The sequence below is a fragment of the Saccopteryx leptura genome, chromosome 2 (genome assembly GCF_036850995.1).
Source record: "Saccopteryx leptura isolate mSacLep1 chromosome 2, mSacLep1_pri_phased_curated, whole genome shotgun sequence".
Lineage (NCBI taxonomy): Eukaryota > Metazoa > Chordata > Mammalia > Chiroptera > Emballonuridae > Saccopteryx > Saccopteryx leptura.
Window position 1 is genome coordinate 219,548,093 of NC_089504.1, and position 27,879 is coordinate 219,575,971.

Here is a 27,879-nt window from a genome sequence, read left to right on the forward strand (position 1 = left end):
AGCAAGTTGCAGAACATTCCAAAAAATATGATACCAATTTGGCATTAAAAATAGAAAACAACATATGCATTGCTTGTGGAGTTAAATATATTTTTTTATAAATCATTGTGTTTTTTTTTAATCCATAATGTTGGTAGTTCCCAAGGAGGGAGAGAAACAGGGATGGGGAGAGAAACAAAGTGACTTATAGTTTCTCTGGAATGACTGCTCCCTCCTAAATTAGCAAGTTTATTCTCTATAGAAGTTAAGCCAGAGGGAATTTGACTTCCTGGTCATGAGGCCAGCTGAAGTGGGGAAACATACCCAGGACAAGAGGGTATAGATGAGAAATCCACATCTTGAAAGGGAAGACCCTCCTATCCCCCTACCCAGTTTCCTCCGGAACACTAACAGCCAAATTTACTCCCCATTTACCACCATTACCACCATCACCACCACCATCCTCACTTCCATCACCGCCATCATCACTATTACCACCACCACCACGATCATCACCACCAGCACCACCGCCACCACCATTATTACCACCACCACCATCCATCCACTATTACCACCCCATCATCACTTCCACTGCCACCATCACTTCCACCATTATCATCACCTCCTACATCACCACTATGGCTATCTTCACCACAACCACTACAACCCAAAGGTGGAGTATTGCTCTCTGGAGAAGCTCATCTAAACCAATAGAAAAAGTCCACAGTGCTGGATTCCTAACAAAAAGTCAACAGTTCATCTTTAATTGTCCTTCAGTGAAGCCCATCACACAGAACGCTATACCCACAGACACAAAATTTGCATTTAACTTTTTAGTACCTTGTTCTTGAATATGAACAGTCAAGGGTCACCAGACATCTGAGAAAAACATCTTACATAAAAATAGAGAAAACTGGAAAAAAAAATAGAGGAAACTGAACAGAAAAAATAACACAGAATATAGAGAGTTGAATAAAAATATGTAAAAAGAAAAGCAATATTTAATAAACTCTGAATTCAAAAAAATAATGAACCCAGGCCCTGGCCAGTTGGCTCAGTGGTAGAGCGTCAGCCTGGCATGTGGGAGTCCCGGGTTTGATTCCCGACCAGGGCATACAGGAGAAACACCCATCTGCTTCTCCTCGCCTCCCCCTCTCCTTCCTCTCTGTCTCTCTCTTCCCCTCCCGCAGCCAAGGCTCCATTGGAGCAAGGTTGGCCCAGGCACTGAGGATGGCTCCATAGCCTCTGCCTCAAGCGCTAGAATGGCTCTGGTTGCAACAGAGCAATGCCCTGGGCATGCGGGGTGGATCCCGGTCCGGCGTATGTGGGAGTCTGTCTGACTGCCTCCCGTTTCTAACTTCAGAAAAATAAAAAAAAAAAAAAAAAATGAACCTGTATAATACGCCCAGGGAGATATTTAATAAGGGAGCATCTAAAGAAAACAAAAAAAGAGCTTGTGCCTGACCAGGTGGTGGTGCAGTGGATAGAGTGTTGACCTGGGATGCTGAGGTCACAGGTTCAAAACCCCAAGGTCATCAGCTTGAGCACAGGCTCACCAGCTTGAGCACAGGGCCGCTGGCTTGAGCACAGGATCATAGACACAACCCCATGGTTTCTGGCTTGAGTCCAAGGTCACTGGCTTGAGTAAGGGGTCACTGGCTCAGTTGGAGCCCCTGGTCAAGGCACATATGAGAAAGCAATCAATGAACAACTAAGGTGCTGCAACTGTGAGTTGATGCTTCTCATCTCTCTCCCTTCCTGTCCGTCTGTCTGTCTCTCTGTTTCTGTCTGTCTGTTTCACTTGCTAAAAAAAATTTAATTTTAATTTTTAAAAAAAGAGCTTGTGAGAAGAAAAAATATAATAAGACAAATGGGGAAGAAACCAACAGAGAGAATATAAAATAGAAAGTTGAGAAAGTATCCCAGAAAGGAGAAAAAGACAAAAATATAAAAATAAGGAATAAGAGATAAAAAAAAAATTGGAGAACCAGTCCAACATTCAAATAAAAGGAATTCCAAAAAAGAAAAGAAAATGGAAACTAAAGGGAAATGAATCAGCCCAGAAATAGCACCCCAACACTTTCCTACACCAAAGGACATGACTCTCAGATGAAGAGGGCCTTGCACGGGCCCGGCACAAATGATGAAAAAGAGGCCTATTCCAAGTGCCTCAGCAGACAACTTCAAAATGAAAATGATCTTAAAATCTGCCCAGAAACAAGAAAAACAAAAGCAGGTGCAAATAAAGGATCAAGACACAAGCTGGGCTTCAGGTCTCTCAATGGCAGGTCTGGAGACTGTAAAAAACACACACTGAGCAGCCAGCTCCCTCTCGATTCCAAGACAAAATGACATCCAACTTGGAATTCTGCATCGAAGCAAACCACTGAAGAAAAGTTAACTATGCAGGGTTTGGGGCAGGGCCTACTGCCTTTTGCAATAATCCCTGTAGCACTATTTGGCCTTCCCAATATTATACACACATTAACTTGATAAGAAAAATAATGTTTAAAATTCAAGAAAGTCTTCTCATAGGGAAATAAAAATATACCTTGTGTTTCAAAGGTGATAGGCATTCATCACACTACACTCCCTCTTCATAGCACAATAAAATGAGAAACAAATTGTTAAAATAAAATCTGATGCTCCTGAAGTCAAGGTGATTGAACAGGCCCTCCAATGGCTCGGTGAGGCCTGTGCGCGAAGGCATGGCAGGATGAACAGTATACCCCTAGCAGAGGGCAATCTGGTGTCGCATTTCAAGCCCATAAAAACACTCAGGTGCTTTTGTCTGCCTCACTAAAAGCACCGCTGAAATGTATCCTAAAGAAACACTCCCAAAGAAAGAACGCTATTTTGTGACCACAATTGCTGCAGTGTCATGTATAAGAAAAAATGACGAGCAAGCAGATTTTCAAAAATAAAAGTATAGTCAAGAAAATGATGGAACATTAACTTGAGAGAATATGATATGAACTATTTAAAATGACTATTATGAGACTGTAACAGCATAAACATGTTTATGATACAATAATAAAGATAAAAAGCAAATGAAGAAGCCACTTAGGATGCATCAATTTAACAGAGTACCAGACAGAGTTTTAAATGAGCATTATGATGACTACAGCCACATAGGAAAAAAATCATAATATTGCAAGAAAAGGAATAAAGTATAATAAAGAACACTGCAAAGGGAAGAAACAAAATAAACATGATTTCTGGAATTTGCCGTGAATACAAAGTAAACAAATTTCTCTACTACCCCTTCTGTTTATTGTGGCTCTCGGTGGAGAGGATAGCTCTAAGAATCTGACCTAGGAAAGGTTAAAGGAAAACTCTCATTTCAAAGCTTTGCCATATTATCACTGACCAGGATAGAAAAATCCCTTCCACTTTACTGGGCCCTTGATTGTAAAAACCAGACTCTTCCCTCCCACCACCCACTGGTCTGAGGCCTGGAAAGAGGAGATTGAGTAGTAGTAGGGATGTGGGAGATGTCGACTGAGAGACAGAGAACTGGGTTAAGAAAACGTATGGGAGGACTGTCTAGAAGGAGGGGAGGGGAAAGACAAATAGAAAACGGACCACAAGCAGGGAGTGAAAGGGCCCTGCTCAGATTTCTCATGTTGGGGGATGGGTAGGCACTTCTAAAAATGATGACGCCAAGGGGGACTGGGTGAAGGAGGTGAAGGGATGAAGTACAAGTCGGTAGTTACAGAATAGTCACAGAGATGTGAGGTACAGCATGGGAGTACAATCAATAGTGTCGCAATAACTACATGTGGTGCCAGGTGGGTGCTGGAGGTGTCAGGGGAGCACTTTGTGAGACATGTGATTGTCTGGCCACTGTGCTGTACACCTGAAACCAATACAAAATAATGTTGGAAGGTAAACTGCAATTGGAAAATAAAAAATAAATAAAAACTATAACACCTGACATTTTCCTTTCATCATGGGAAGTTCCCCAGAGATCACGGACTATGCATAATCACTGCTTCTCACCACTGGTTTTCCTTTGACCACTACAACCTGGCTTCTGGCTTCCCACTCTTCAGAAACCACTTTTGTCATGGCCACCAATGAGCAGCATGTTGTGCAAGCCAAAGGTCATTTTTTTGTTCTGACCTGACTCTGTGTCTCAGCAGGGTTAGACACACTGACCTCACCCCTTCTGTGAAAAATGCTGCTTCTAGTCTACTGCAACACCACATACTCCCAGTCTTCCCTCCTTGATGGCCTCTCCTCATTGTCTACCCTGATGAAGATCAGAGCTTCCCCAACCCGCCTCCTTGCTGTTGATCCTCTCTCATTATGTAATCTCACCACTCCCGTGAGTTTAACTCCATCCACATGCTAGCACATCCCACATGTGCACCTTCAACCAGACCTCAGTGAGACGCACATCAATATGCAACTGCCCACCTCACTTCTTCATTTAGATGTCTAGTTCAAACTAATGTCCCCTGTAAACATGGTCCACATCAGAACAAATGTCTACACCCAACGGCTAGAAGTAACCATTCACTCCAGTCCCACCCTGACTTTCAATCCATCAGCAAGTCTTATCAATTCTTCCTCCAAATAGACCCTAAATCACCCACTTCTGTACAGTTTTATCCCCACCACCCTAGTCCAAGCCACCATGATTTGTCAGCTAAATAACTGTAATAGGTTGAACCTCTTCAATCCATTCATCCTGCAGTCACCAAAATTAGGAGTACGATTACTTTACTCCACTGCTCAAATCCCTTACAATGTCTCCATTGCTCCTAAGAGAGAATCCAGAGCACTGCCCCCCTGCTGCTCCCATCTCCTGTGGTGTGCCCTCCCCCTCACTCCAGCAGTGCGGGCCTCATGGCAGGTCTGAGAACTCTCCAAGGTCTTTCCTGCTTCAGGGCCTTTACACTTGCTCTTCTCTTAGCCTAAAATACTTTTCCCTCCATCTTTCCCTTCCATCTTCAAGACATAATGTCCTGCCTGACTGGTGGTGGCACAGTGAATAGAGCATCGACCTGGGATGATAAGGTCCTACGTTTGAAATGCCGAGATCACCAACTTGAGCATGGGCTCACCGGCTTGAGCACAGGCTCACCACATTGAGTGCAGGGTAGCAGGCGTGAGTGTGGGATCATCAACATGATCCCATGGTCACTGGCTTGAGCTCCAAAGTTCACTGGCTTGAGCCCCAAAGGTCACTGGTTTGAAGCCCAAGTTTGCTGGCTTAAGCCAAGGTCTCTGGCTTGAGCAAGGGGTCACTGGCTCGGCTGGAGTCCTCCTTAAGCCCCCCAGTCAAGGCATATATAAGAAGCAATCAATAAACAACTAAGGTGCCACAACTATGAATTGATCATTGAAACTTCTCACCTCTCACCCTTCCTGCCCCTCACCAAAAAAGAAAAAAAAAAAAAGACATAAGTGTCCTGAGTTGCCACCAAGAAATGGACCTTAACACTAAGGCACCATCTCTTAAATGTAATAACTAAACTAACATGACCCATAACAAATAAAACTCCTATACCAACTTTAATACCAAACAAAAAAGATGAAATTGCATGTGATAGCTTGTAGCACCTTTTGAAATTATTAACAAAGCATATGAACTATGTTGTGCTTAAGTTGACCAAAGCCAGAAAGGTATTCTATTAAAAGGGAAGGTTTATTTCTTCCTATACCCCCTTAATCAAATGTGAAAACTACATGTTACCATTTGAAGAAAGCGTTAATGCTAGGCCTGCATGTGTTAGCCTAAGCACTAAGACACCTCACTGTCATTACCCAAAGACTGCTGACATATGAAAGACATATGCCTCTGAGACAAGCCCACCTCTATGAGCAGGATTTTTAGTTGTTTCCCTTATAGTGAGAATTAATTTGGGCTCAATCATCGCAAATCTTTTTAGAAATGAAGCTGACTAGGAGTCCAAGATGGCAGCGGAGTAGGCGGATGCACAGACACCCAGCTCTCACCACCAAACTGGAATACAAATCAATTTAGGAAAAATCAGCATGAAAAACCAACTCTGAACTGCAAGAACAGCTCTCAAAAACCAAGGAGCAAAGAAGAAGCCACAATAATCCTGGTAGGGAGCGCCTGAATCTCCTCTGCTTACAGGAATGGAGGTCGGGGGGTGAGGCTGAGGTCCAGAGGGGATCTCACATAGGGAAAAGAGCAGAAACTACTGCTCACAGCCACTTACCTGGCAACCAGGGAGCAAAGTGTGTTGAAAAGACCAGCTTATCTCCCAAGTGGAAAGGACAGGGAGAGGGACAGACTGTGAGGGGCTAAGGAATGCAGGAAACAAACTAAAAAAGCTGACTCATCCGTGCTGGAGGTGGCCATAGCTGGGGGAGGGACTGAACCTTTCACAAAACAGAGCTGAAGTGCTTCTGGATCAGAGATCTCCGGACATCTATCCAGCTCCAATCAGCGCAACAAGACACAGCTGAAAACAAGAAGTGGGGGGGGAGGGGCAGTAACTCAGGTCTCCATGGAGATCTGAGATACACCTCCCCCTACTGAAGCTGAGAAAACACCCTGCCCACAGTGAGATTAGCTGGCTAAAGAGGCCTTCAGAGTCTCAGGTTACACCCATCGCATTCCTGAATACAGTTTCAAGGAAGCCCCCTGCTGAGATCAGTAAACAAGACTATCACCTGTTAAGAAAACAAACAAATCAAGACTTTAAAGCTGCCCAAATCCGAAAGTGGATTACAGATAACAGCTGGTACCAACCCAAGAAGACCTAGAAATAACACAACTGAAAACTGGAGGCAGACAACACCAAGCCTAGACTCAACCAACTCTACAAATAAAACACCCAAACACAATGAGAAGACAAAAAAGTGCAATCCAAATGAAACCACAAGTGACACCTTCAGGAGATGAACTGAGTGATATGGAAATAATCAAACTTCCAGATGCAGAGTTCAAAATAATGATTGTAAGGATGCTTAGGGATCTTAGAACAACAATGGATGGTCACTATGAACACCTAAATAAAGAAATAGCAAGTATAAAAATGAATCAGTCGGAGATGACAAATACAATATCAGAAATAAAGACCACAATGGAAGGAATTAAAAACAGGATAAATAGAGCAGAGGATCGAATCAGCGAGTTAGAGGACAACTGGAATGAAGGCATGAAAGCAGAGAAGAAAAGAGAAAAGAGACTCAAAAAGTCAGAGGAAACTCTTAGAGAGCTCTGTGACAACATGAAGAGAAATAACATCCGCATCATAGGGGTTCCTGAAGAAGAAGAAAAGGAATAAGGAATAGAGATGTTGTTCAATCATATCATAGCTGAAAACTTCCCTAAATTAATGCAAGAGAAACTCTCACAACTCCAAGAAGCACAGAGGACTCCATTAAAGAGAAACCCAAAGAAACCTACACCAAGACACATCATAACTAAAATACCAAAGCTAAGCGATAAAGAGAAAATATTAAAAGCTGCAAGAGAAAAAAAAGTTATCACCTACAAAGGAGCTCCCATAAGGATGACATCCGACTTCTCAACAGAAACACTTGAGGCCAGAAGGGAATGGCAAGAAATATTCAAAGTAATGCAGAACAAGAACCTACAACCAAGACTACTTCATCCAGCAAGGCTATCGTTTAAAATCAAAGGAGAAATAAAAAGCTTCCCAGACAAAAAACAACTCAAGGAATTCATTACAACCAAACCAATGCTGCAGGAAATGTTAAGGGGCCTGTTGTAAACAGATCAAAGTGGGAAAAGAATATAGCAAAAAAGGAATACACCTTTAAAGAAGAAAATGGCAATAAACAACTACATATCAATAATAACCTTAAATGTAAATGGATTAAATGATCCAATCAAAAGACATAGGGTAGCTGCGTGGATAAGAAAAAAACAGAACCCATACATATGTTGTCTACAAGAGACACACCTTAGAACAAAAGACACACATAGATTGAAGGTAAAAGGATGGAAAAAAACATTTCATGCAAACGGAAATGAAAAAAAAGCAGGGGTAGCAATACTTATATCAGACAAATTGGACTTTAAAACAAAGAATATAGTAAGAGATAAAGAAGGCCACTACATAATGAAAAAGGGAGTAATCCAACAGGAAGTTATAACTATTATAAATATCTATGCACCTAATATAGGAGCACCCAAATATATAAAGCAGACTTTGATGGATTTAAAGGGTGAGATCAACAGCAATACTATAATAGTAGGGGATTTCAATACCCCACTAACATCACTAGATAGATCCTCAAGAAAGAAAATTAACAAAGAAACAGCAGACTTATTGGAAACACTAGATCAACTCGATTTAATAGATATCTTCAGAGCCTTTCACCCTAAAGCAGCAGAATATACATTCTTTTCAAGTGCTCATGGTACATTCTCTAGGATAGACCACATGTTAGGGCACAAAAGTGCTCTCAACAAATTTAAGAAGACTCAAATCATATCAAGCACTTTCTCTGATCACAACGGCATAAAACTAGAAATGAATCACAACAGAAAAGCTCAAAATTTCTCAAACACATGGAAACTAAATAGCAGGGTGTTAAATAATGAATGGATTAAGAATGAGATCAAAGAAGAAATAAAAAAATTCCTAGAAACGAATGACAATGAGCATACAACAACTCAAAATTTATGGGACACAGCAAAAGCAGTGCTGAGAGGGAAGTTCATAGCACTACAGGCACTCTTTCAGAAGCTAAAAAAAGCTCAAATAAACAACTTAACCCTGCATCTAAAAGAATTAGAAAAAGAACAGCAAGTAAAGCCCAAATGTAGTAGAAGGAAGGAAATAATAAAGATCAGAGCAGAAATAAATGACATAGAGGCTAAAGAAACAATACAGAGGATCAATGAAACTAGGAGCTGGTTCTTTGAAAAGGTAAACAAGATTGATGAACCTTTAAGTAGACTCACCAAGAAAAAGAGAGAGAGGACTCAAATAAACAAAATTAGAAATGAGAGTGGAGAAATAACAACTGACACAACAGAAATACAAAATATTGTAAGAAAATACTACGAAGAACTGTATGCCAAAAAACTAGACAACCTAGATGAAATGGACAAATTCCTTGAATCATACAATCTTCCAAAAATCAATCTGGAAGAATCAGAAAACCTAAACAGACCAATTACAACAAATGAGATCGAAATAGTTATCAAAAAACTCCCAACAAAGAAAAGTCCAGGGCCCGATGGCTTCACAACGGAATTCTACCAAATATTCAAAGAAGAACTAACTCCTATCCTTCTCAAACTATTTCAAAAAATTCAAGAGGAAGGAAGACTTCCAAGCTCCTTTTATGAGGCTAGCATAATTCTGATTCCAAAACCAGGCAAAGACAACACAAAGAAAGAATATTATACGCCAATATCTCTGATGAATATAGATGCTAAAATCCTCAACAAAATATTAGCAAACTGGATCCAACAATATATGGAAAAAATCATGCACCATGATCAAGTGGGATTTATTCTGGGGAGGCAAGGCTGGTACAATATTCGTAAATCAATCAATGTGATTCATCACATAAACAAAAGGAAGGACAAAAACCATATGATAATTTCAATAGATGCAGAAAAAGCTTTGATAAAATATAGCACCCATTCATGATCAAAACTCTCAGCAAAGTGGGAATACAGGGAACATACCTCAACATGATAAAAGCCATCTATGAGAAACCCACAGCCAACATCATACTCAATGGGCAAAAATTAAAAGCAATACCCTTAAGATCAGGAACAAGGCAGGGGTGCCCCCTTTCACCACTCTTATTTAACATGGTCCTGGAAGTCCTAGCAACAGCAATCAGACAAGAAGAAGAAATAAAAGGCATTCAAGTTGGAAAAGAAGAAGGAAAACTATCATTATTTGCAGATGATATGATATTGTATATAGAAAACCCTAAAGTCTCAGTCAAAAAACTACTGGACCTGATAAATGAATTCAGCAAAGTGGCAGGATATAAAATCAATACTCAGAAATCAGAGGAATTTTTATACACCAACAATGAACAGTCAGAAAGAGAAATTAAGGAAACAATCCCCTTCACAATTACAACCAAAAAAATAAAGTACCTAGGAATAAACTTAACCAAGGAGACTAAAGACCTGTACTCGGAAAATTACAAAGCATTGATAAAAGAAATCAAGGAAGATACAAACAAGTGGAAGCATATACCGTGCTCATGGTTAGGAAGAATAAACATCATTAAAATGTCTATATTACCCAAAGCAATCTATAAATTCAATGCAATACCAATTAAAATACCAATGACATACTTCAAAGATATAGACCACATATTCCAAAAATTTATATGGAACCAAAAGAGAACACGAATAGCCTCAGCAATCTTAAAAAAGAAGAATAAAGTGGGAGGTATCACACTTCCTGATATCAAGTTATACTACAAGGCCATTGTACTCAAAACAGCCTGGTACTGGCATAAGAACAGGCATATAGATCAATGGAACAGAACAGAGAACCCAGAAATAAACCCACAGTTCTATGGACAACTGATATTTGACAAAGGAGGTAAGGAAATACAATGGAGTAAAGACAGCCTCTTTATCAAATGGTGTTGGGAAAATTGGACAGCTTCCTGCAAAAAAATGAAACTAGATCACCAGCTTACACCACTCACAAAAATAAACTCAAAATGGATAAAAGACTTAAATGTAGGCCGTGAAACCATAAGCATCTTAGAAGAAAACATAGGCAGTAAGCTCTTGGACATCTCTCGGAGCAATATATTTGCTGATTTATCTCCATGGGGAAGTGAAATAAAAGACAGGATAAACAAATGGGACTATATCAAACTAAAAAGCTTTTGCGCCCTGGCCGGTTGGCTCAGCGGTAGAGCGTCGGCCTAGCATGTGGAGGACCCGGGTTCGATTCCCGGCCAGGGCACACAGGAGAAGCGCCCATTTGCTTCTCCACCCCTCTGCCGCGCTTTCCTCTCTGTCTCTCTCTTCCCCTCCCGCAGCCAAGGCTCCATTGGAGCAAAAATGGCCCGGGCGCTGGGGATGGCTCTGTGGCCTCTGCCTCAGGCGCTAGAGTGGCTCTGGTCGCAACATGGCGACCCCCAGGATGGGCAGAGCATCGCCCCCTGGTGGGCAGAGCGTCGCCCCTGGTGGGCGTGCCGGGTGGATCCTGGTCGGGCGCATGCGGGAGTCTGTCAGACTGTCTCTCCCTGTTTCCAGCTTCAGAAAAATGAAAAAAAAAAAAAAAGAAAGAAAAAAATAAATAAATAAATAAATAAATAAAAAGCTTTTGCACAGCTAAAGACAACAAGAACAGAATAAAAAGACAAACTACACAATGGGAGAACATATTTGACAGTACGTCTGATAAGGGGTTAATAACCAAAATTTATAAAGAACTTGTAAAACTCAACACCAGGAAGACAAACAACCCAATCCAAAAATGGGCAAAAGAGATGAATAGACACTTCTCCAAAGAGGACATACAGATGGCCAATAGGCATATGAAAAAATGCTCAACATCACCTATCATTAGAGAACTGCAAATTAAAACCACAATGAGATATCACCTCACACCAGTCAGAATGGCGCTTATCAACAAAACAACACAGAATAAGTGCTGGCGAGGATGTGGAGAAAAGGGAACCCTCCTGCACTGCTGGTAGGAACGCAGACTGGTGCAGCCACTGTGGAAAACAGTATGGAGATTCCTCAAAAAACTGAAAATAGAACTGCCTTTTGACCCAGCTATCCCACTTTTAGGAATATACCCCAAGGACACCATAGAACGGCTCCAAAAGGAGAAATGCACCCCCATGTCTGTGGCAGCATTGTTCACAATAGCAAACATCTGGAAACAGCCCAAGTGTCCGTCAGAGAATGAGTGGATTAAAAAGCTTTGGTACATATATACTATGGAATACTACTCAACCATAAGAAATGATGACATCGGATCATTTACAATAACATGGATGGACCTTGACAACATTATACGGAGTGAAATAAGTAAATCAGAAAAAAAACTAAGATGAATCCATACATAGAAGGGACATAAAAATGAGACTCAGAGACATGAACAAGAATGTGATGGCAACAAGGGTGGGGGGTGGGGGGAGGGGGGAGGGGGTGAAGAAGGAGAGAGGGGTTGGGGGAGGGGAGGGGCACAAAGAAAACCAGATAGAAGGTGACAGAAGAAAATTTAATTTTGGGAGAGGGGTATACAGCACAATCAAATGTCAAAATAATCTAGAGATGTTTTCTCTCAACATATGTACCCTGATTTATCAATGTCACTGCATTTAATTTAATAAATAAATAAATTAAAAAAAAAAGAAATGAAGCTGACTATAAACAGACAAAGGAATTAAGAAGTAAATGAATTAAACAACTGTATACTTGTCCTAAATCTATGGAAAGTCCTCCTGAGATTCTTGGTAGATGTCAAGATTGCAGTGGCCACTGCACAGAGTGAAGCCAGGTGATCATCAGTAGACAAAATCATAATATTAACTTTATTAGCATAATTTGTTATTTAATAGACATACATAATCAAAGATGTAACAGCACCAGAGGGGGGGAAAAAAAGCTAATGAAACTTATCTTGTTCTTTCATACTTTTTTCCCTCTTTATCAGAAGAAAAAAGGCAGATTTAATTTATTTTAAATATAAAGAATTAAAATAGGGGCTGTATCATTATAAAACTATTATAAGCTACATGAGAGAGAAGTCAACTTACAACAAAATTTCATAAACACAACCTAGGAACTCATATTTTTGCATATTTAATTAGCACACTTAAGGTTATTGAATGCAATAATATTTCTTTTTAAAAAGTATTGTAGCCCTGGCCAGTTGGCTCAGTGGTAGAGCGTCGGCCTGGCGTGCAGAAGTCCCAGGTTCGATTCCCGGCCAGGGCACACAGGAGAAGCACCCATCTGCTTCTCCACCCCTCCCCCTCTCCTTCCTCTCTGTCTCTCTCTTCCCCTCCCGCAGCCGAGACTCCATTGGAGCAAAGATGGCCCGGGTGCCGGGGATGGCTCCTTGGCCTCTGCCCCAGGTGCTAGAGTGGCTCTGGTCGCAACAGAGCGACGCCCTGGAGGGGCAGAGCATCGCCCCCTGGTGGGCAGAGCGTCGCCCCTGGTGAGCGTTCCGGGCGGATCCCGGTGCGCGCATGCAGGAGTCTGTCTGACTGTCTCCCCCATTTCCAGCTTCAGAAAAATACAAAAAAAATTTTTTTAAAATTTAAAAAAAAAAGTATTGTAAACCTTTTACTTAATTCTTGTTTTTATTTATTTTTATTGTATAATAAAGTATAATGAAGCAAAATATGAAAGGCATAGTTTTGGAATATATGTTAGTAAAAATCTTGCATTATCTCTCTGCACAAGAATAAGGAGTGTATTAAAAACATGTTAATTTAATATCATCATTTATTAAACAGTCTTGGATGCTGATTTCTATCTGCACTTATTATGACCTGTATTGGGCCCCAGCGGGGTGTTCAAGCTTACCTCTGAGCCTGGAGGGGGAGCCAAACCAAGGAATGAATAAATAATATTCTCTTCTTTAGCAGAGAAGAAAGAGTCAAAATCCTTGAAGCAAAGAGAAAGAATGCTTAAACCCATTGCACACTTGTGAGCTTACCTAAGTTGATCTTTTTTTATTAGTCATTCATTTAGGAGCTAACACCAAAGGTTATGCCAGTTTGCTTTGGCAAAGATGACTAATCCCCAAAATTAAGAAATCTAACTGTGGCCTGACCAGGCGGTGGCGCAGCAGATAAAGCGTCGGACTGGAGATGCGGAAGACCCAGGTTCAGGACCCCGAGGTCGCCAGCTTGAGCGCAGGCTCATCTGGTTTGAGCAAAGCTCACCAGCTTGGACACAAGGTCGCTGGTTCAAGCAAGGAGTTACTCGGTCTGCTGAAGGCCCATGGTCAAGGCACATATGAGAAAGCAATCAATGAACAACTAAGGTGTTGCAACGAAAAACTGATGATTGATGCTTCTCATCTCTCCGTTCCCATCTGTCTCTATCTATCCCTCTCTCTGACTCTCTGTCTCTGTAAAAAAAAAAAAAAAAGGAAATCTAACTGTGAACTTTACATTTGTTTTTGCACATTTCATTGTGCCTATTACAGTGCAATGAGAACTCACACACACACACACACATACACACTGTTCATGCTCAGGAATTGTTAACAAGACAGATATGCACAGCAAAAGGCTTCTTCAAGACTATCACATCTGTAGCTGGTTTCCTTATAATAGGCCCATGGATTTGGACCTAATCAGCAGAGACAGAAACAACACAGATTTCTCTGCTGTTATTAAAGTAGCTTCTAAGGGCCTAGAGACTCATCTCAGGCCCTTCTGATATCAGGAGCCACAGATTATAAAGGGCTTAGAACAGAGGTTACTTTGGCAAAATAGGGGAAACTGTGATCTAAAACCTGGTAGTCAATTGAAATCGGTTGCTCAGTGAAGGTCCACCCCCACCCCAGGCCCCACCCAGGTATCAGTCAGTTCTTTACCGGGTAGGTCCAGCTGTAAACCAAGTCTTCAGCAGTGTAGCTGTCCACCGCTCAGAAGAGTTTCACTTTTCATCATTAAAACACAAAAGATCTACCCCCAGACTATTACCGCAAATCTTTGTCATCAGGGCTATGATGCAGTTTCAACAGTGCTGCAGAAACAGGATCCTGTGTGGCTTCCTGGAGCCAGACAACACTCAGACCAACTCAGTAGTTACTGCTGACCCTACTCTTAAATGTGTGTTAAGAAACTTAAAACCAAATACAGGCCACTTATATTGGGAAGAAAACATTACATAGTCCTGTGTATTGATATAATCAAAATTTTATTATTTTCCTACCTGTCACCCTGATCCACTTAGTGATCAATTTTATTCTTTTATACTGAATGAATTTTTGTAAGCAGCTTTTTTTATTGATTGATTTTAGAGAGAGGAAGGGGGAAGGAGAAAGACAAGAACATCGATCTGTTTCTGTATGTGCCCTGACTGGGGATCAAACCAGCTACCTCTGCACTTTGGCACTCTAACCAACCAAGCTTTCCAGCCAGAGCCGGACCCACATTTCTAAGAACTGTGGCTCTTGTTGGACGAGGAAAGTAGAATAAGGTTTTGTTTGGGGGTAGTAGTGATGGGAAATTTTTATTTTATTTTTTATAAAAATTTTTAAAGTAATTGAAACATTAATACATGCACTCACTGAAAAAATAACATGGCTCAAAAGGACCTCCAGTGAACATTATTCTTCCTTCCATTTCAGATCACTCTCAGTCTAATTAGTTGTCTCCTGAGGTGGGCTGTTTTCATGCGCCTGCATTCTGAAAAGTCACACAAGTCCTCAGGCTCCAGAGAGCACTACTTGGTTTAATAATGCTCTGCTGTCGCTGTCTTGAAATTCACAACAAATTCTGAATTCATGCTTCAAATCAGAGTTCAGCATGCCTTTCTGTAAATGGGCAGATCATAAATACTTGGCAGTTTGTCAGTCCTATGGTCTTTGCTGCAGTCACTCAACTCTGCCACGATGAGTAATCAACCATAGGTGACAGATGGATGAATTGGTGTGGGTGTATTCCAATAAAACTTTATTGAAACAAGTAGCTGCAGAGCATGACCTTCAAACTATAATTTGACCACATCTGCTCTAGATCAGAAACAAAATATTATAGAAGGGCCTGACCAGGAGGTGGCGATAGAGCGTCGGACTGGGATGCGGAAGGACCCAGGTTCGAGACCCCGAGGTCGCCAGCTTGAGTGCAGACTCATCTGGTTTGAGCAAAGCTCACCAGCTTGGACCCAAGGTCGCTGGCTCAAGCAAGGGGTTACTCGGTCTGCTGAAGGCCCATGGTCAAGGCACATATGAGAAAGCAATGAACAACTAAGGTGTTGCAACGCGCAATGGAAAAACTAATGATTGATGCTTCTCATCTCTCTCCATTCCTGTCTGTCTATCCCTGTCTATCCCTCTCTCTGACTCACTCTCTGTCTCTGTAAAAAATAAATAAATAAATAAATAATTTAAAAAAATATATTATAGAAGCTAACCTAAAGGACCAGCAGTTTTGCGTAGGAAGAAGAGGAGAGGTAAACCTATGCCTGGCTCCAACCTTGAGAAGCAACACAACACTGATAATTCCTCTAATTCTCAGAGCCCTAGTAGCTGCATCTGAAAGTGACCAGGAACTTAGACCACCCCTAAAATAACTCCCATTCTCAGGTTCTAAAGTCCTTTGAAATTGTAAACATTTCTTTTCAACAATTTGATTTACTAAATAGAGTCTGTAAACTCTGAAGAAAAAGTGATTTTATGGTAAAATATACTATTTAAATATATAAAATAAAACTGCTGCTGCCTGACCAGGTGGTGGCGCAGTGGATAGAGCATCAGCCTGGTATGCAGAGGACCCAGGTTCAAAATTCCTGAGGTCACTGGCTTGTGCATGGGCTCATCAGGTTTGAGCGTGGGCTCACCAGCTTGAGTGTGGGATCATAGACATGACCCCATGGTTGCGCTGGCTTGAACCCAAAGGTCACTGGCTTGAGCAAGGGGTCACAGGTTCAGCTGTAGCCCCCTGGTCAAGGCACATATAAGAAAGCAATCAATGAACAACTAAGGTGCCACAACAAAGAATTAATGCTTCTCATCTCTCTCCCTTCCTGTCTGTCTGTCTCTCTCTTTCTCTCTCTCTCTCTGTCTCTCTTGCTAAAAAAATAAAATAAAATAAAATAAACTGCTGCTGTAATCAGAATGTCCAGAACAGTTTTTCAACCACTGAGATCCATTTATGCACATTTATCTTGCATCCACAGTAAGATCTGCCTTCTGCAAATCATTCTTCATCAAAGTGAAAACTTGCCCCATGTCGTTGTGGTTGCACACATGTGTCCAATGCAGGTTGATTAGAATTCCTTCCCAACTAAAGGCATATTTTGTTTGAACAAGTGACCTCAATTCTTCAAAATAAAATATGGAACCTAAAATAATCCCAAGAACTTTTGAATCATCATTTTCTTGTTTCCATCATTTTGTAAATCTTAAATATTGCTACTCACAATGGACCTACCATCCAGATATTGGATGGCAGAAATAGGTCATGAACTGAAAATTGTGGACTTCAAATGCTGCCTCAAAATTAAACCACTTAAAACAATTTCTAAAAAACGCACAGACGCAGAAGAATTTTTCAAGAAACCGAAAACTCACCCCACAATACTGCTCTTCGTTGAAGATCTGAGGAGGCAAAGGAATCCCATTCTGAGGTTTTTTCTCTCCAGGAACATTCTCTCTCATCCACTTCCTGTTGTCCTCATCTCCAGCTATATCTAATTCCTTAAAGTCGATTTTATTAGCTTCCAGAAAGCCCACTACTTCTTGCTGTTTTTTCCTAATCTGGTCAAAAGGAGAAAAAGAGAACTATTAGACTCATTTTTTAAAATGTTTCACTTATAGTTGTAACTATACTATATGACAAGAATAATTTTTCAAAGTATTTAAACAAAGAAAACAATAAAATGGCATTTCTTCATTATAAAGGATAAACAGCTGAACCAGGTGGTGGCACAGTGGGTAAGGCGTCCAACTGAGACACAGAGGACCCAGGTTCAAAACACAGAGGTTGCCGGCTTGAGCATGGGCTCATCTGGATTGAGCATGGGCTCATCAGCTTGAGCACGGGGCCTCTGGCTTGATCATGGGATCATAGACATAACCCCATGGTCACTGGCTTGAAGCCCAGGGTCACTGGCTCGAGCAAGGGGTCACTCACTCTGCTGCAGCCCCCTGATCAAGGCACATATGAGAAAGCAATCAATGAGCAACTAAGGAGACAAAAGAACTGCAACAAAGAATTGATGCTTCTCATCTCTCTCCCTACCTGTCTGTCTGTCCCTATCTGTCCTCTCTGTCTCTCTCTGTCACAAAAATAAAAAATGAAAATAAATGAAGGATAAACAGTGATTACTTACATTCTGAAATTTTAACCTCATAAATGTTTAAATTATGATCGACCAACCCAATATGAGTAGACATGCTCTCATAGGTTTTGTTTGTTTTTTTTTTGTTTGTTTGTTTGTTTGTTTTAATTTTTTTTTTTTTGTATTCTTCTGAAGCTGGAAACGGGGAGGCAGTCAGACAGATTCCCACATGCGCCCGACCGGGATCCACCCGGCACACCCACCAGGGGGTGATGCTCTGCCCATCTTGGGGCCCCGCTCTGTTGCATCCAGAACCATTCTAGCGCCTGAGGCAGAGGCCATAGAGCCATCCTCAGCGCCTGGGCCATCTTTGCTCCAATGGAGCCTTGGCTGCGGGGGGGGAAGAGAGAGACAGAAAGGAAGGAGAGGGGGAGGGGTGGAGAAGCAGATGGGCACTTCTCCTGTGTGCCCTGGCCAGGAATCGAACCCGGGACTTCCGCACACCAGGTCAACGCTCTACCACTGAGCCAACCGGCCAGGGCCCTCTCATAGTTTTTGTGTAAGATCTTCAAAATACTTTCCTCTGCTAAACTTTAATGCCAAAAAATAAAATTAAAAATTGGTTATGAAGAAAAAAGATAGAAAGAAGAAAAAGGAGAGAAAATAAGACAATTTACTATGAATTTCAAATACCAAGTATGTCCACACTAAAATGCACATAATCATATCCACACTAAAATGCACATAATCACCATTATGAAAATAGGAACATCTGTCACATTGAACAAAAGTACCTTTAGAAATAATATAGGAAACTGAAAGGCCCACATGGAACTCACTGGGAGGGAAGGACAGAGAAAAGGCTAGAAAAAGCTGGTAGACATTTCTTCCACCACAAGTAATGCAGTGCAACAACTCTGTTCTCCCACAGAGCTCCCCTTTCCTGTTCACACCCAACTCAGAGAGCCATGCGTGAGTGAGGAGGCCCCTGCACCCTCTTCTCAAGCCACAGTTCACGTGAATGGCTGTATCTACCACCTGTCATTTCTTATGACAATGGCCATCTCTCAAGTTTAGATCTCCTTTCCAGAAACAATTACAATTTCCTCTCTCCAATCAAAGAACTCACTCCCAGAAATGCATGATGACCTCTTTAATAAATACTGATAAGCAAGTTGCAGTGGACTCCAGACCACATATTTTAATAACCTCTGAAGGAAATTTCCAGAGTGATCATGACCAATCAATACTGACTTACTGACCCTCTACTCTGCACAAGATATTGTACTAAGCTCTTCATCTGAATGGATTCATAAGCTATATATTTGGGTGGAAAAAAAACATAACAAATGAATTTGCACAAACTAGATATAGGAGAAGCCAAGGATAATAAGCAAAATATGGTCATTTTTTAAAAAACTAAAATTAAAATTTTTAATATTTTTGAATAGCCAATATCTTAATTTTATAAGTCTTCTGAATATTGTCGAATGATGACATCAAGTTATTAAAAGTGGTGTATAGGGTCTGGGACCCCTAGGTGTTTCCATGTAACTTGCTTATTAGCAGAGGGACCAGACGTTGAGCATTCCAAATAAATGCGGTGACAGGTGTATGCCTGTCCCAAAACTGGTGTCCAGATTCAAACTTTCTTTTGACTAAACCCAATTTCCTTCACAGAGAGTAGGATGCCAAAAAAAACTATTTCATTTATTTTTGCCAAAGTGAATGATTCTAATAATGACCTGAATATAGTGTTTCTTCTTTAACTAAATGAACAGTAAGGCATGTAAGGATGCTGAAGCCCAAGAATCAAATCACCAAAACAAATTCTGTATAATTTGGTTGTGGTAGTGACTTGATTGTATATGCTATATTAATTATAAATATAATGTAAATATTAAATATTTTTTAATTTTTAACATAAAGTAAATTACATATAAACATACATACTACAAAGTAAATTATATACAAACTACATATACACATATATAAGTGGTAATCACACATTTACCTTTTAATTAACATTTGTACTATCAACATAACAAAGATAATGATATAAAAGCATCAATAAATTAAAGGCGGCTGTTAGCCACAACACAACACTTAATTAGTAAGATTTGTGCCACAATATGTATTTCAGTTTGGGGCAAGTATAGACAAAAAAATAAAAATAAAAGTCATACAGCCTGAACAGGTGGTGGTGCAGTGGACAGAGCGTCGGCCTGGGACTCAGAGGACCCAGGTTCAAAACCCTGAGTTCATTGGCTTGAGCGTGGGCTCATCCGGCTTGAGCATGGGGTCACTGGCTTGAGCATGAGATCATAAACATGACCCATAGTTGCTGGCTCGAGCCCAAAGGTCACTGGCTTGAAGCCCAAGGTCACTGACTTGAGCCAGAGGTTGCTGGTTCGAGCCCAAAGGTCACTGGCTTGAACCCCAAGGTCACTGACTTGAGCCCAAGGTTGCTGGCTTGAGCAAGGGGTCACTGGCTCAGCTGGAACCCCCTGGTCAAGGAACATATTAGAAAGTAATTAATGAACAACTAAGTTGTTGCAACAAATAATCGATGCTTCTCATCTCTCTCCCTTCCTGTCTGCCCATATCTGTCCCTCTCTCTGTCTCTCTTTCTCTGTCTCTGTCTCACTAAAAAAAAAAAAAAAAAAACATAAAAATATATAAATATATATTAAATTCATACAAAGAGATGTGGAATGATGATATTTTCCTTGAGTTTCTGGCATAAGCACTCTTATACATTCCCAAGTGTGACATCTGTCAGAACCAAAGGAGAATTTTCATGTCTCTCCACTGATGTGCCCGCCCAGGCTATGCTGGGGTAGCCCTTGACCTTCTGCTCCTCTTCCAGGAAACTGTCCCCCATACCCCACAACTTCACAGCTGAATTTCTGGATATTATAAAATCCCATCAGACCTGATGACTGCTTGTTGGACTAAAAATGATCTTAATCATGTTTTCTCTACATACTTTCCAACCTGCTCATAATTATTTGTGTCACTTTATAAATTACTTTTTATAAATTACTTTTTCCTTTAGATATTTTCAGGAATAACTTTGCTGTTTTTGAAAAATAGTGGTGTCTTCATTTTTGGCAGGTTTACCTTTAATTAAATATTCAGAAGACATCATCCTCTATTCTGTCCAACCCCATGTCTTCCTTCCTTCTCAAATACCACCAGGGAGCCCAATCAGCCTGGCCAAGGTCCACTGCCACCTCTCTAATATTATTGACATCTCTATTTATCACCCCTCAGGACTTGAGGTGGGACAAAAAGGGGACTTGATTTCATTCCATGATTTCTAAATAGATGAGAAATATTTCCCAAAGTTTTGACGTTTCTTCTATAAGAAAGTCAGAGAGATGGAGAAAACAGAAGGGAAGATCTGTCTACCATTATTTCTCACAAGAAAAGCAATTGCACCCTCAGGAAGTTAACTGATTGTTGGGTAAATGATACTGTGTTAACTGCTATTTCTCAGCCACCAAAGAAAGAGAAGAAAAATTAAACGTGCCCCTCTGTACTTCCCAAACACCAGTAACTTAAATGGGGCCAAAGGCATAGCATTCGGCTGTTGAAGCTCTTGACCTTGAGTTCTGCCAGGGCTGGAAAAAGGGTCTTAGGATGAGGCTAGAAGAGAGGGGAGGGGGTAGGAAGCATGCGAGCCCACCTGGCTGACATGCTTACCTGTGCCCACACCTTGATGCCCACCCTGAACAGGGGAGTCTCTCCCCTTCAGCCCTCCCCCTTGATGAGTCTTTGTTCAAGAAACCCCCCTGGATTCTCCGTCAAAGTGCAGCTCTTCTCCATATGTCCTCCTGAGCTGACCCCCACGCACAAGGCTCCCAGAGGGCAGTTCCCCTTCATGGCTCAGGGGAAGGGGCTACACAGCACCTCAGAATTCTCACTAAAACACTCCCCCTCTATCTCTCGTCCCTTTTCCCCGTCCAGGGCACCATGGCCAAAGGTGACCCCATAAAGGTACAGCCCCTCTTGAGGATCGGGGGTCCTTAGGATCTATGTCATTAGAGCCTTCGGGACCCCAGTATTGGCTCAGAGAGCTCTGTTCTCTTATACTGTCACATTCACTCAAAAGTGTTGTTCTCTGTCCTAAAGTCACCCAGCCACTGTCGGTCACACTACTGTGTCAGAGTGATCTTTGGGTCACTCGCCTGCTTATTGTCTTGTACAGTTAGGAGCCTTTCCAGTCAAGGCCATTCACTGTGCTGTAGTGAAAAGCACACTGCAGTTGAGTAAGAGATGGCCTGCAAGTGCATCCTGGCACAGATGAGTGCTGTCTGAGGAGGGGCTCTGCTCAACCGCCTCATCCACTGAACAGGTAGAACGCACCCTCCTCATGGATTTCAGCGGGAATCCGGGAATGGGATGCTGGAAAAGCATTCTGGCTGTCAGATGGGATGGGGGTTAGGGGCTGGGTGAAAAAAGGTGAGGGAATTAAGCAAAGAAAAAACTCATAGACACTGACAATAGCATGGGGTTTACAAGAGGGAAATGGAGGTGGGGCAGGTAGAAGAGGATCAAGGGAGGATAAATGGTGATGGAAGGAGTGGTGAACACACAGTACAATATACGATGATGTGTTATAAGATTGCACACCTGAAACCTATATACTTTTATTAACAAATGTCACTCCAATTAATTCAATAAAAACGTTTAAAAAAAGAAAAGCATTTTGTTCCACAAGTTGAGAACCTGCTGTCAGACACCCAGCGGTACATTTACTTCGTTTCCCTGCCGCAATCACCATGCCAGGTGAGTGCTCTGATCAGCACTGTGAACTGAGGAGCGGAGCAGAGGCAGAGGCGGGATCAAAGGGACCAGAGGGAAAGCAGACAGAGGGGAAAGTGGAAGGGAAGATGGGATCAGAGAAGGGAAAGAGATTGATGAAATTATACACACATAACACAGCATTATAGAGAGCAGGAAAGCAAATCCTGGAGGGAAGGGGGAGGGCATGGGGGAAGGGGGACAAGGGGGAGGTTGAGGGGAACACGGGGGTGGGGGGGAAGTACTTATTGGGACACTTGAACTAAATAAACACAAATTAAAATAAATAAATAAATAAATAAAACAAAGCTGAGGCACCACTGAATTAAAAACGGTTTCAAGGCTTACTCCGAGATCCATCTAATTCAAAAGACACGTTTCCCACTGTTTTTATGCTCACTCAAGGCTGAAGAAAGGATTGAGGAACCCAGGAACCACCATGAGCGGCTGTCCACAAAGACTACGGTTCCAGGCTGTGCATATCAGAAATGATGAGGACTCTCCTCTCTCCCTTTATCACCCAGTGGCAGTGGCCTTCAGGAGGAGAGGAGGGTCACACAGAGACTCAGGCCTTCTCCTGCTCCCAGGGTCTCTTCTTCCAGAGCGCACCGTAAAAACCTGTTACCTCACTTGAATGTCAACTGTTAAAATAGAGCTATAATCCCCAATGCATATGTGTAACCCCTCATAAAGAGATTACAATTCGTTTTTCTTTTTCTTTTTCATTTATTTCATTCCTATAACAGAAGCCAGGATGCACTTGTTGACTCAGTCACAGGCAAGAATTCATTTTTAAAGTATATATATAGGCTAAAGAAATAAGGAGGAAAGGTTTTAGAGACCAACACCACACATACCGCCTGAATTCAGGCATCTGCCCCCAGCTTCTCCTACAAAGAAGCTTCTGAGTGAAACGTCCCCACCCAGGAAAAATTATTAATACTGACACCGCAGAAATAACCAGCTCCCATCCTCTTCTAGGATAAGACAGAAATGCTTCCATTTCTGAGGCCTGGGATAATTCTCCTGAAAAATAATCATTATAGGCTCAGATCTACTAATATTAACTAACAATTATAAAAACTACAATAATATTGAATAATATTAACTAATAATTATAATAATTAATAGTTGTAACAATTATAATATTAACTAACCAGAGCTAATTATGACATTAATAATTATCACATTTATTAAGCGCTGATTAAGCACTGAACAGTCCAGCACTCAGGCACGTTCTCTCTGAAAGCCTCCTGGCAACCTGTCAAATGAGTACTATTCGTAGCCCCATTTTACAGGTAAGAAAACTGAGGCTTAGCAAGATGAAATAACTCTCCCAAGGTTATACAGTTCCAAAGGACACCAAAACATTTGCCTAAGGGATCAGAATTAACTTGGCTTTTCCAAGATCCTGGAATGAATGGTACTCCTCCAGACCCTCGGAGGCTAAATAAATCAAGCTCAAACTCTAGGTACATAGGACATCAAATAATCCTTTAAAACCCATAAGTGGGCCCTGGCCTGTTGGCTCAGCAGTAGAGCGTCAGCCTGGCGTGCGGGAGTCCCGGGTTCGATTCCCAGCCAGGGCACACAGGAGAAGCGCCCATCTGCTTCTCCACCCCTCCCCCTCTCCTTCCTCTCTGTCTCTCTCTTCCCCTCCCGCAGCCGAGGCTCCATTGGAGCAAAGATGGCCCTGGCGCTGGGGATGGCTCTGTGGCCTCTGCCTCAGGCCCTAGAATGGCTCTGGATGCAACAGAGCGACGCCCCAGAGGAGCAGAACATCGCCCCCTGGTGGGCATGCCGGGTGGATCCCGGTCGGGCGCATGTGGGAGTCTGTCTGACTGCCTCCCTGTTTCCAGCTTCGGAAAAATGGAAAAAAAAAAGGAAAGAAAAGAAAGAAAAGAAAGAAAAGAAAGAAAGAAAGAAAGAAAGAAAGAAAGAAAGAAAGAAAGAAAGAAAGAAAGAAAGAAAGAAAGAAAGAAAGAAAGAAAGAAAGAAAGAAAGAAAGATAAAACCCATAAATGTATTATTCACTGTCTCTGGAAGGAGGCATGGGGCCCTTCCAGCCTGGTTTGCAGAGTGCGCACAGGATAGGGAGGCTGGTGATAAAGCTTCCCACAATGAACATCAATATTTAAAGCCCACTAAATATTAGTGGGCATATTTAAAGCCCACTAAAATCTTTTCCCTCAAAAATTCCTTTTATCTAAATAACCTGGAATTGTGTGCTCAGTGCAGGTCAACTAAAGCTTTCTGAGATTATCAAACAGTCAAAAAAGATTTCTCAGAGTTTTTACATTTGAAATTTTTCCTCACCTATTTCTGTTAAAAGATGTTCTAGAAATCACTAGACACTTGCTGATCAGTTGGGCTCAGAACGGATACCCAGGCTCCTGTCTCCTGTTTACCTACCTCTCGCCCTCACTGGGAACCGTGTGAACTAGGGGTAATGGCCTTCAACTGCTGCCACAGGAACGGTGCCCCGCCAGTGGCTCACCTAGGGTATCATCCCTGGCTGAGTGACAGTTGAAATCCTAGCTGCCACCTGAGAGGGTCCAAGACCTGGATATAAAAGGAAACAGCCCCCTCATGGTATCCAACTCTCAATTAATAAAACTGTTTTCTCTCCACAGCCTCCCAAACTTCTGCTAAACTGCCGGTCGAAATGTCAGTGTCAAAGCCTGAACCATCCCTCCCCTACCCCTGTTTCTGAAGGTGGGTCTCTCTGGCCCAAAATGAGGAGTGGAACTAGACAGGTGGATGGATGGCTCCCAGCCTGGTCCCGAGGAAATCAGAAGCAGCCACGTTCTGGGGGTCAGCTTTTAGTACCTATTTTCGGTCTGGTTGGATTCCTAGAGCATTTAAAACTGTGGCCTTAGAGATGTTTGTTCTTGTCACCGTGACATCATTTTCCTCAAATAATAGTATTACACATGCTAACTGTACACTTTTGGTATCGTTACACTGCATAAAGTAATTACATCCAGGAGTCATTTTAGTACTCTGGTTCTTCTAGCTCCAAATATTGTTACACAACGTGTCATTTATTTGTAACTTTGATCTAAATCTTGCAGAATGAATGGCAAAAAACACTCCACAAAAAAAAAGCCCTTGATTCTATAATATATGCGACACAACAAATCACTTGCTAAAAATTCTAGAATCAAACACGCCCTCTTCCTCGTGTCTCCTTTCACACCCAGCGTACACATTTCATACACTTCTTCAGCACTGTGAAAACAAACGCAGAAAGCAAAGGGCACACGGGCTCACTGCAGAGCCAAGTTTACTTACACACTCCTCAAAAAGAAATTTAAAGCCAGCGCTGGGCCAGCCCCGCTCCTTTCCAAGTCTGAGCTACTCGGAAAATAGCGTAGAAAGAAAACCCCACAAGTTCCATCAGACACCTACCGCTATGGACCCAGAAGATGTGGCAACAAACACTTTGATAACCATTTTGAGAGTCGGAAAGAAGACTCCCCCCAACACACCCCTGTAAGGGAACGAGCGCTAGACAAATCCTACAAGCGACACTGCCCAGCGTGTGCCAGGCGGGTCTGGAAGGGGCCCAGCGGTCCTCTGAACTCCTGCCCCTCCGCTGCAACTTAAGCTCTGCCTTTCCCTGGAGCAAAGCAGGCATCTTGGGCTGTCCTTTCCATTGGCCCAGGAATATTTGGGGACCTGTCAGGAACACTTATGATTGGTTGATAAAAGCAGTCGCTGGACCCTTTCCCTTATCACTTTAAACGCCTAACAACAGTCCTTAAAAGGCGAGACTGCACAGCGCACCAATCAGAGCCCTGAGCAGAAATGCCTTGGGGAGGGGGTACGGGGAGGGGCGCAGAACCCGGGAGACAAGGAGGGGGGCGGGGAGGCACTCTTGGGCGATGGAAAGCCCCACAACACACCGGCCAGGCTCGGGAAAAAGCTGTGTTTACAGGGCTTCTGGCAAACAAACGGGAGGGGTCAGAATAGCCTCAAAGGGCTTTAAATAAATCAAGAGCTGCTTCCCTCCTTTAAAATTTTCTGGCAGATTAAAATCAGTGAACTGTCCTACAACAGATTCCATTATGAGAGGCCTATTACCACTTTTTCTCTTTACCACCTGTTTCTCTTAAAGAACAGAAACTTTGACAGGTGGTGGATGGTTAAGGTTTCACTGGCATCACGGAAGAGGCTGGGGACAGCGGCTAACTCATCAGTACAATAACTTCAACAAGCAAATTGTCTTCACTATGTTGGGGTGGGGCAAGGAAGAGTGGTTAAATGATCTGTTTGTAGCAGGCTCTATCCATCATATTCACATAGATAATTTGAATTATGTTCAAAGTTGGAGTAATTCAAAATCTAGTAAGAAGCCCAAAGGCTAGCCGCCACCTATTCTGATGGGTTTCAACATCAAGATCAAGGCCATTAGAGGCAAAGGCCCCACGGGGGATATCCAGTCCTCTTAGATAACCAAGTGTCTTATCTTTGAAGTCCCCTGCTCTTCATGAAGAAGGTGGCACTGGCATCCTGGAACAGGGACGGATGTCAGGCTTATGCACAGTCTCTTCACCAAAGTCCCAGAGGCCTGGAGGCCTGCGCCCCTTTCAGGCAGGTGCCTTTAATGAGAAAGGATATCCCGTTCCTAGAATATAGCTCAAACTCATTTACATCAGGACGAATGATTGTGATGGCTCCACCACAATGTAACTCAGAGCTTTGACATACCAAGTTAACTGCTTTCAAGAGTAGGTTCCTGGTGAAGATGATGAATGGTGCCCCAAGTTTAAGCCACCAGCAATGTACACTTTATTTTAAAGCCCACCACACTCAGAGCATAGGTCATTGTTGCTTTTCTTCTTCTCTGTACTTTCAAAATTTCTATAGTAATTACATATGATTTGTCATATAAAATGTTTTTTAATACTTTGGTCTTAAAATTTTTTACAAAAGTATGTTTTCTCCAGATATTATTTAAGAAAGTAATAAGCTATGCATACTTCTTGACTGTAAATTAGAAACCTAAACTAAAGCTGGGTTCTAATGTGCCCTAGTGACTATACATCTCCTGATCACTACAAGCATACAAGCAAGTACCTTCAATAATGACACCCCTTCCATCTGCATGCCTTGAGGAGAAATAAATTTCCTATTTGAAATAAAAGCTACAGTTT

General features: G+C 42.0%; 1 protein-coding gene across 2 annotated transcripts in view; it reads right to left on the reverse strand.

The window, feature by feature from the left end:
- Positions 1–27,879, reverse strand: part of SH3BGR (SH3 domain binding glutamate rich protein) — a 57,430-nt gene that overhangs the window by 24,057 nt on the left and 5,494 nt on the right. The window contains exons 1-3 of one of the 2 annotated variants that reach the window (XM_066370167.1): positions 26,132–26,371; positions 17,202–17,387; positions 13,478–13,558 (exon numbers count right to left, since the gene is read on the reverse strand). In XM_066370167.1, the coding sequence (XP_066226264.1) occupies positions 13,478–13,558; positions 17,202–17,387; positions 26,132–26,176 (312 nt within the window). In that variant the 5' untranslated portion in view covers positions 26,177–26,371. Of the gene's footprint in view, positions 1–13,477; positions 13,559–17,201; positions 17,388–26,131; positions 26,372–27,879 lie in introns of those variants that run through there. The other variant, XM_066370166.1, reaches the window with a different exon arrangement.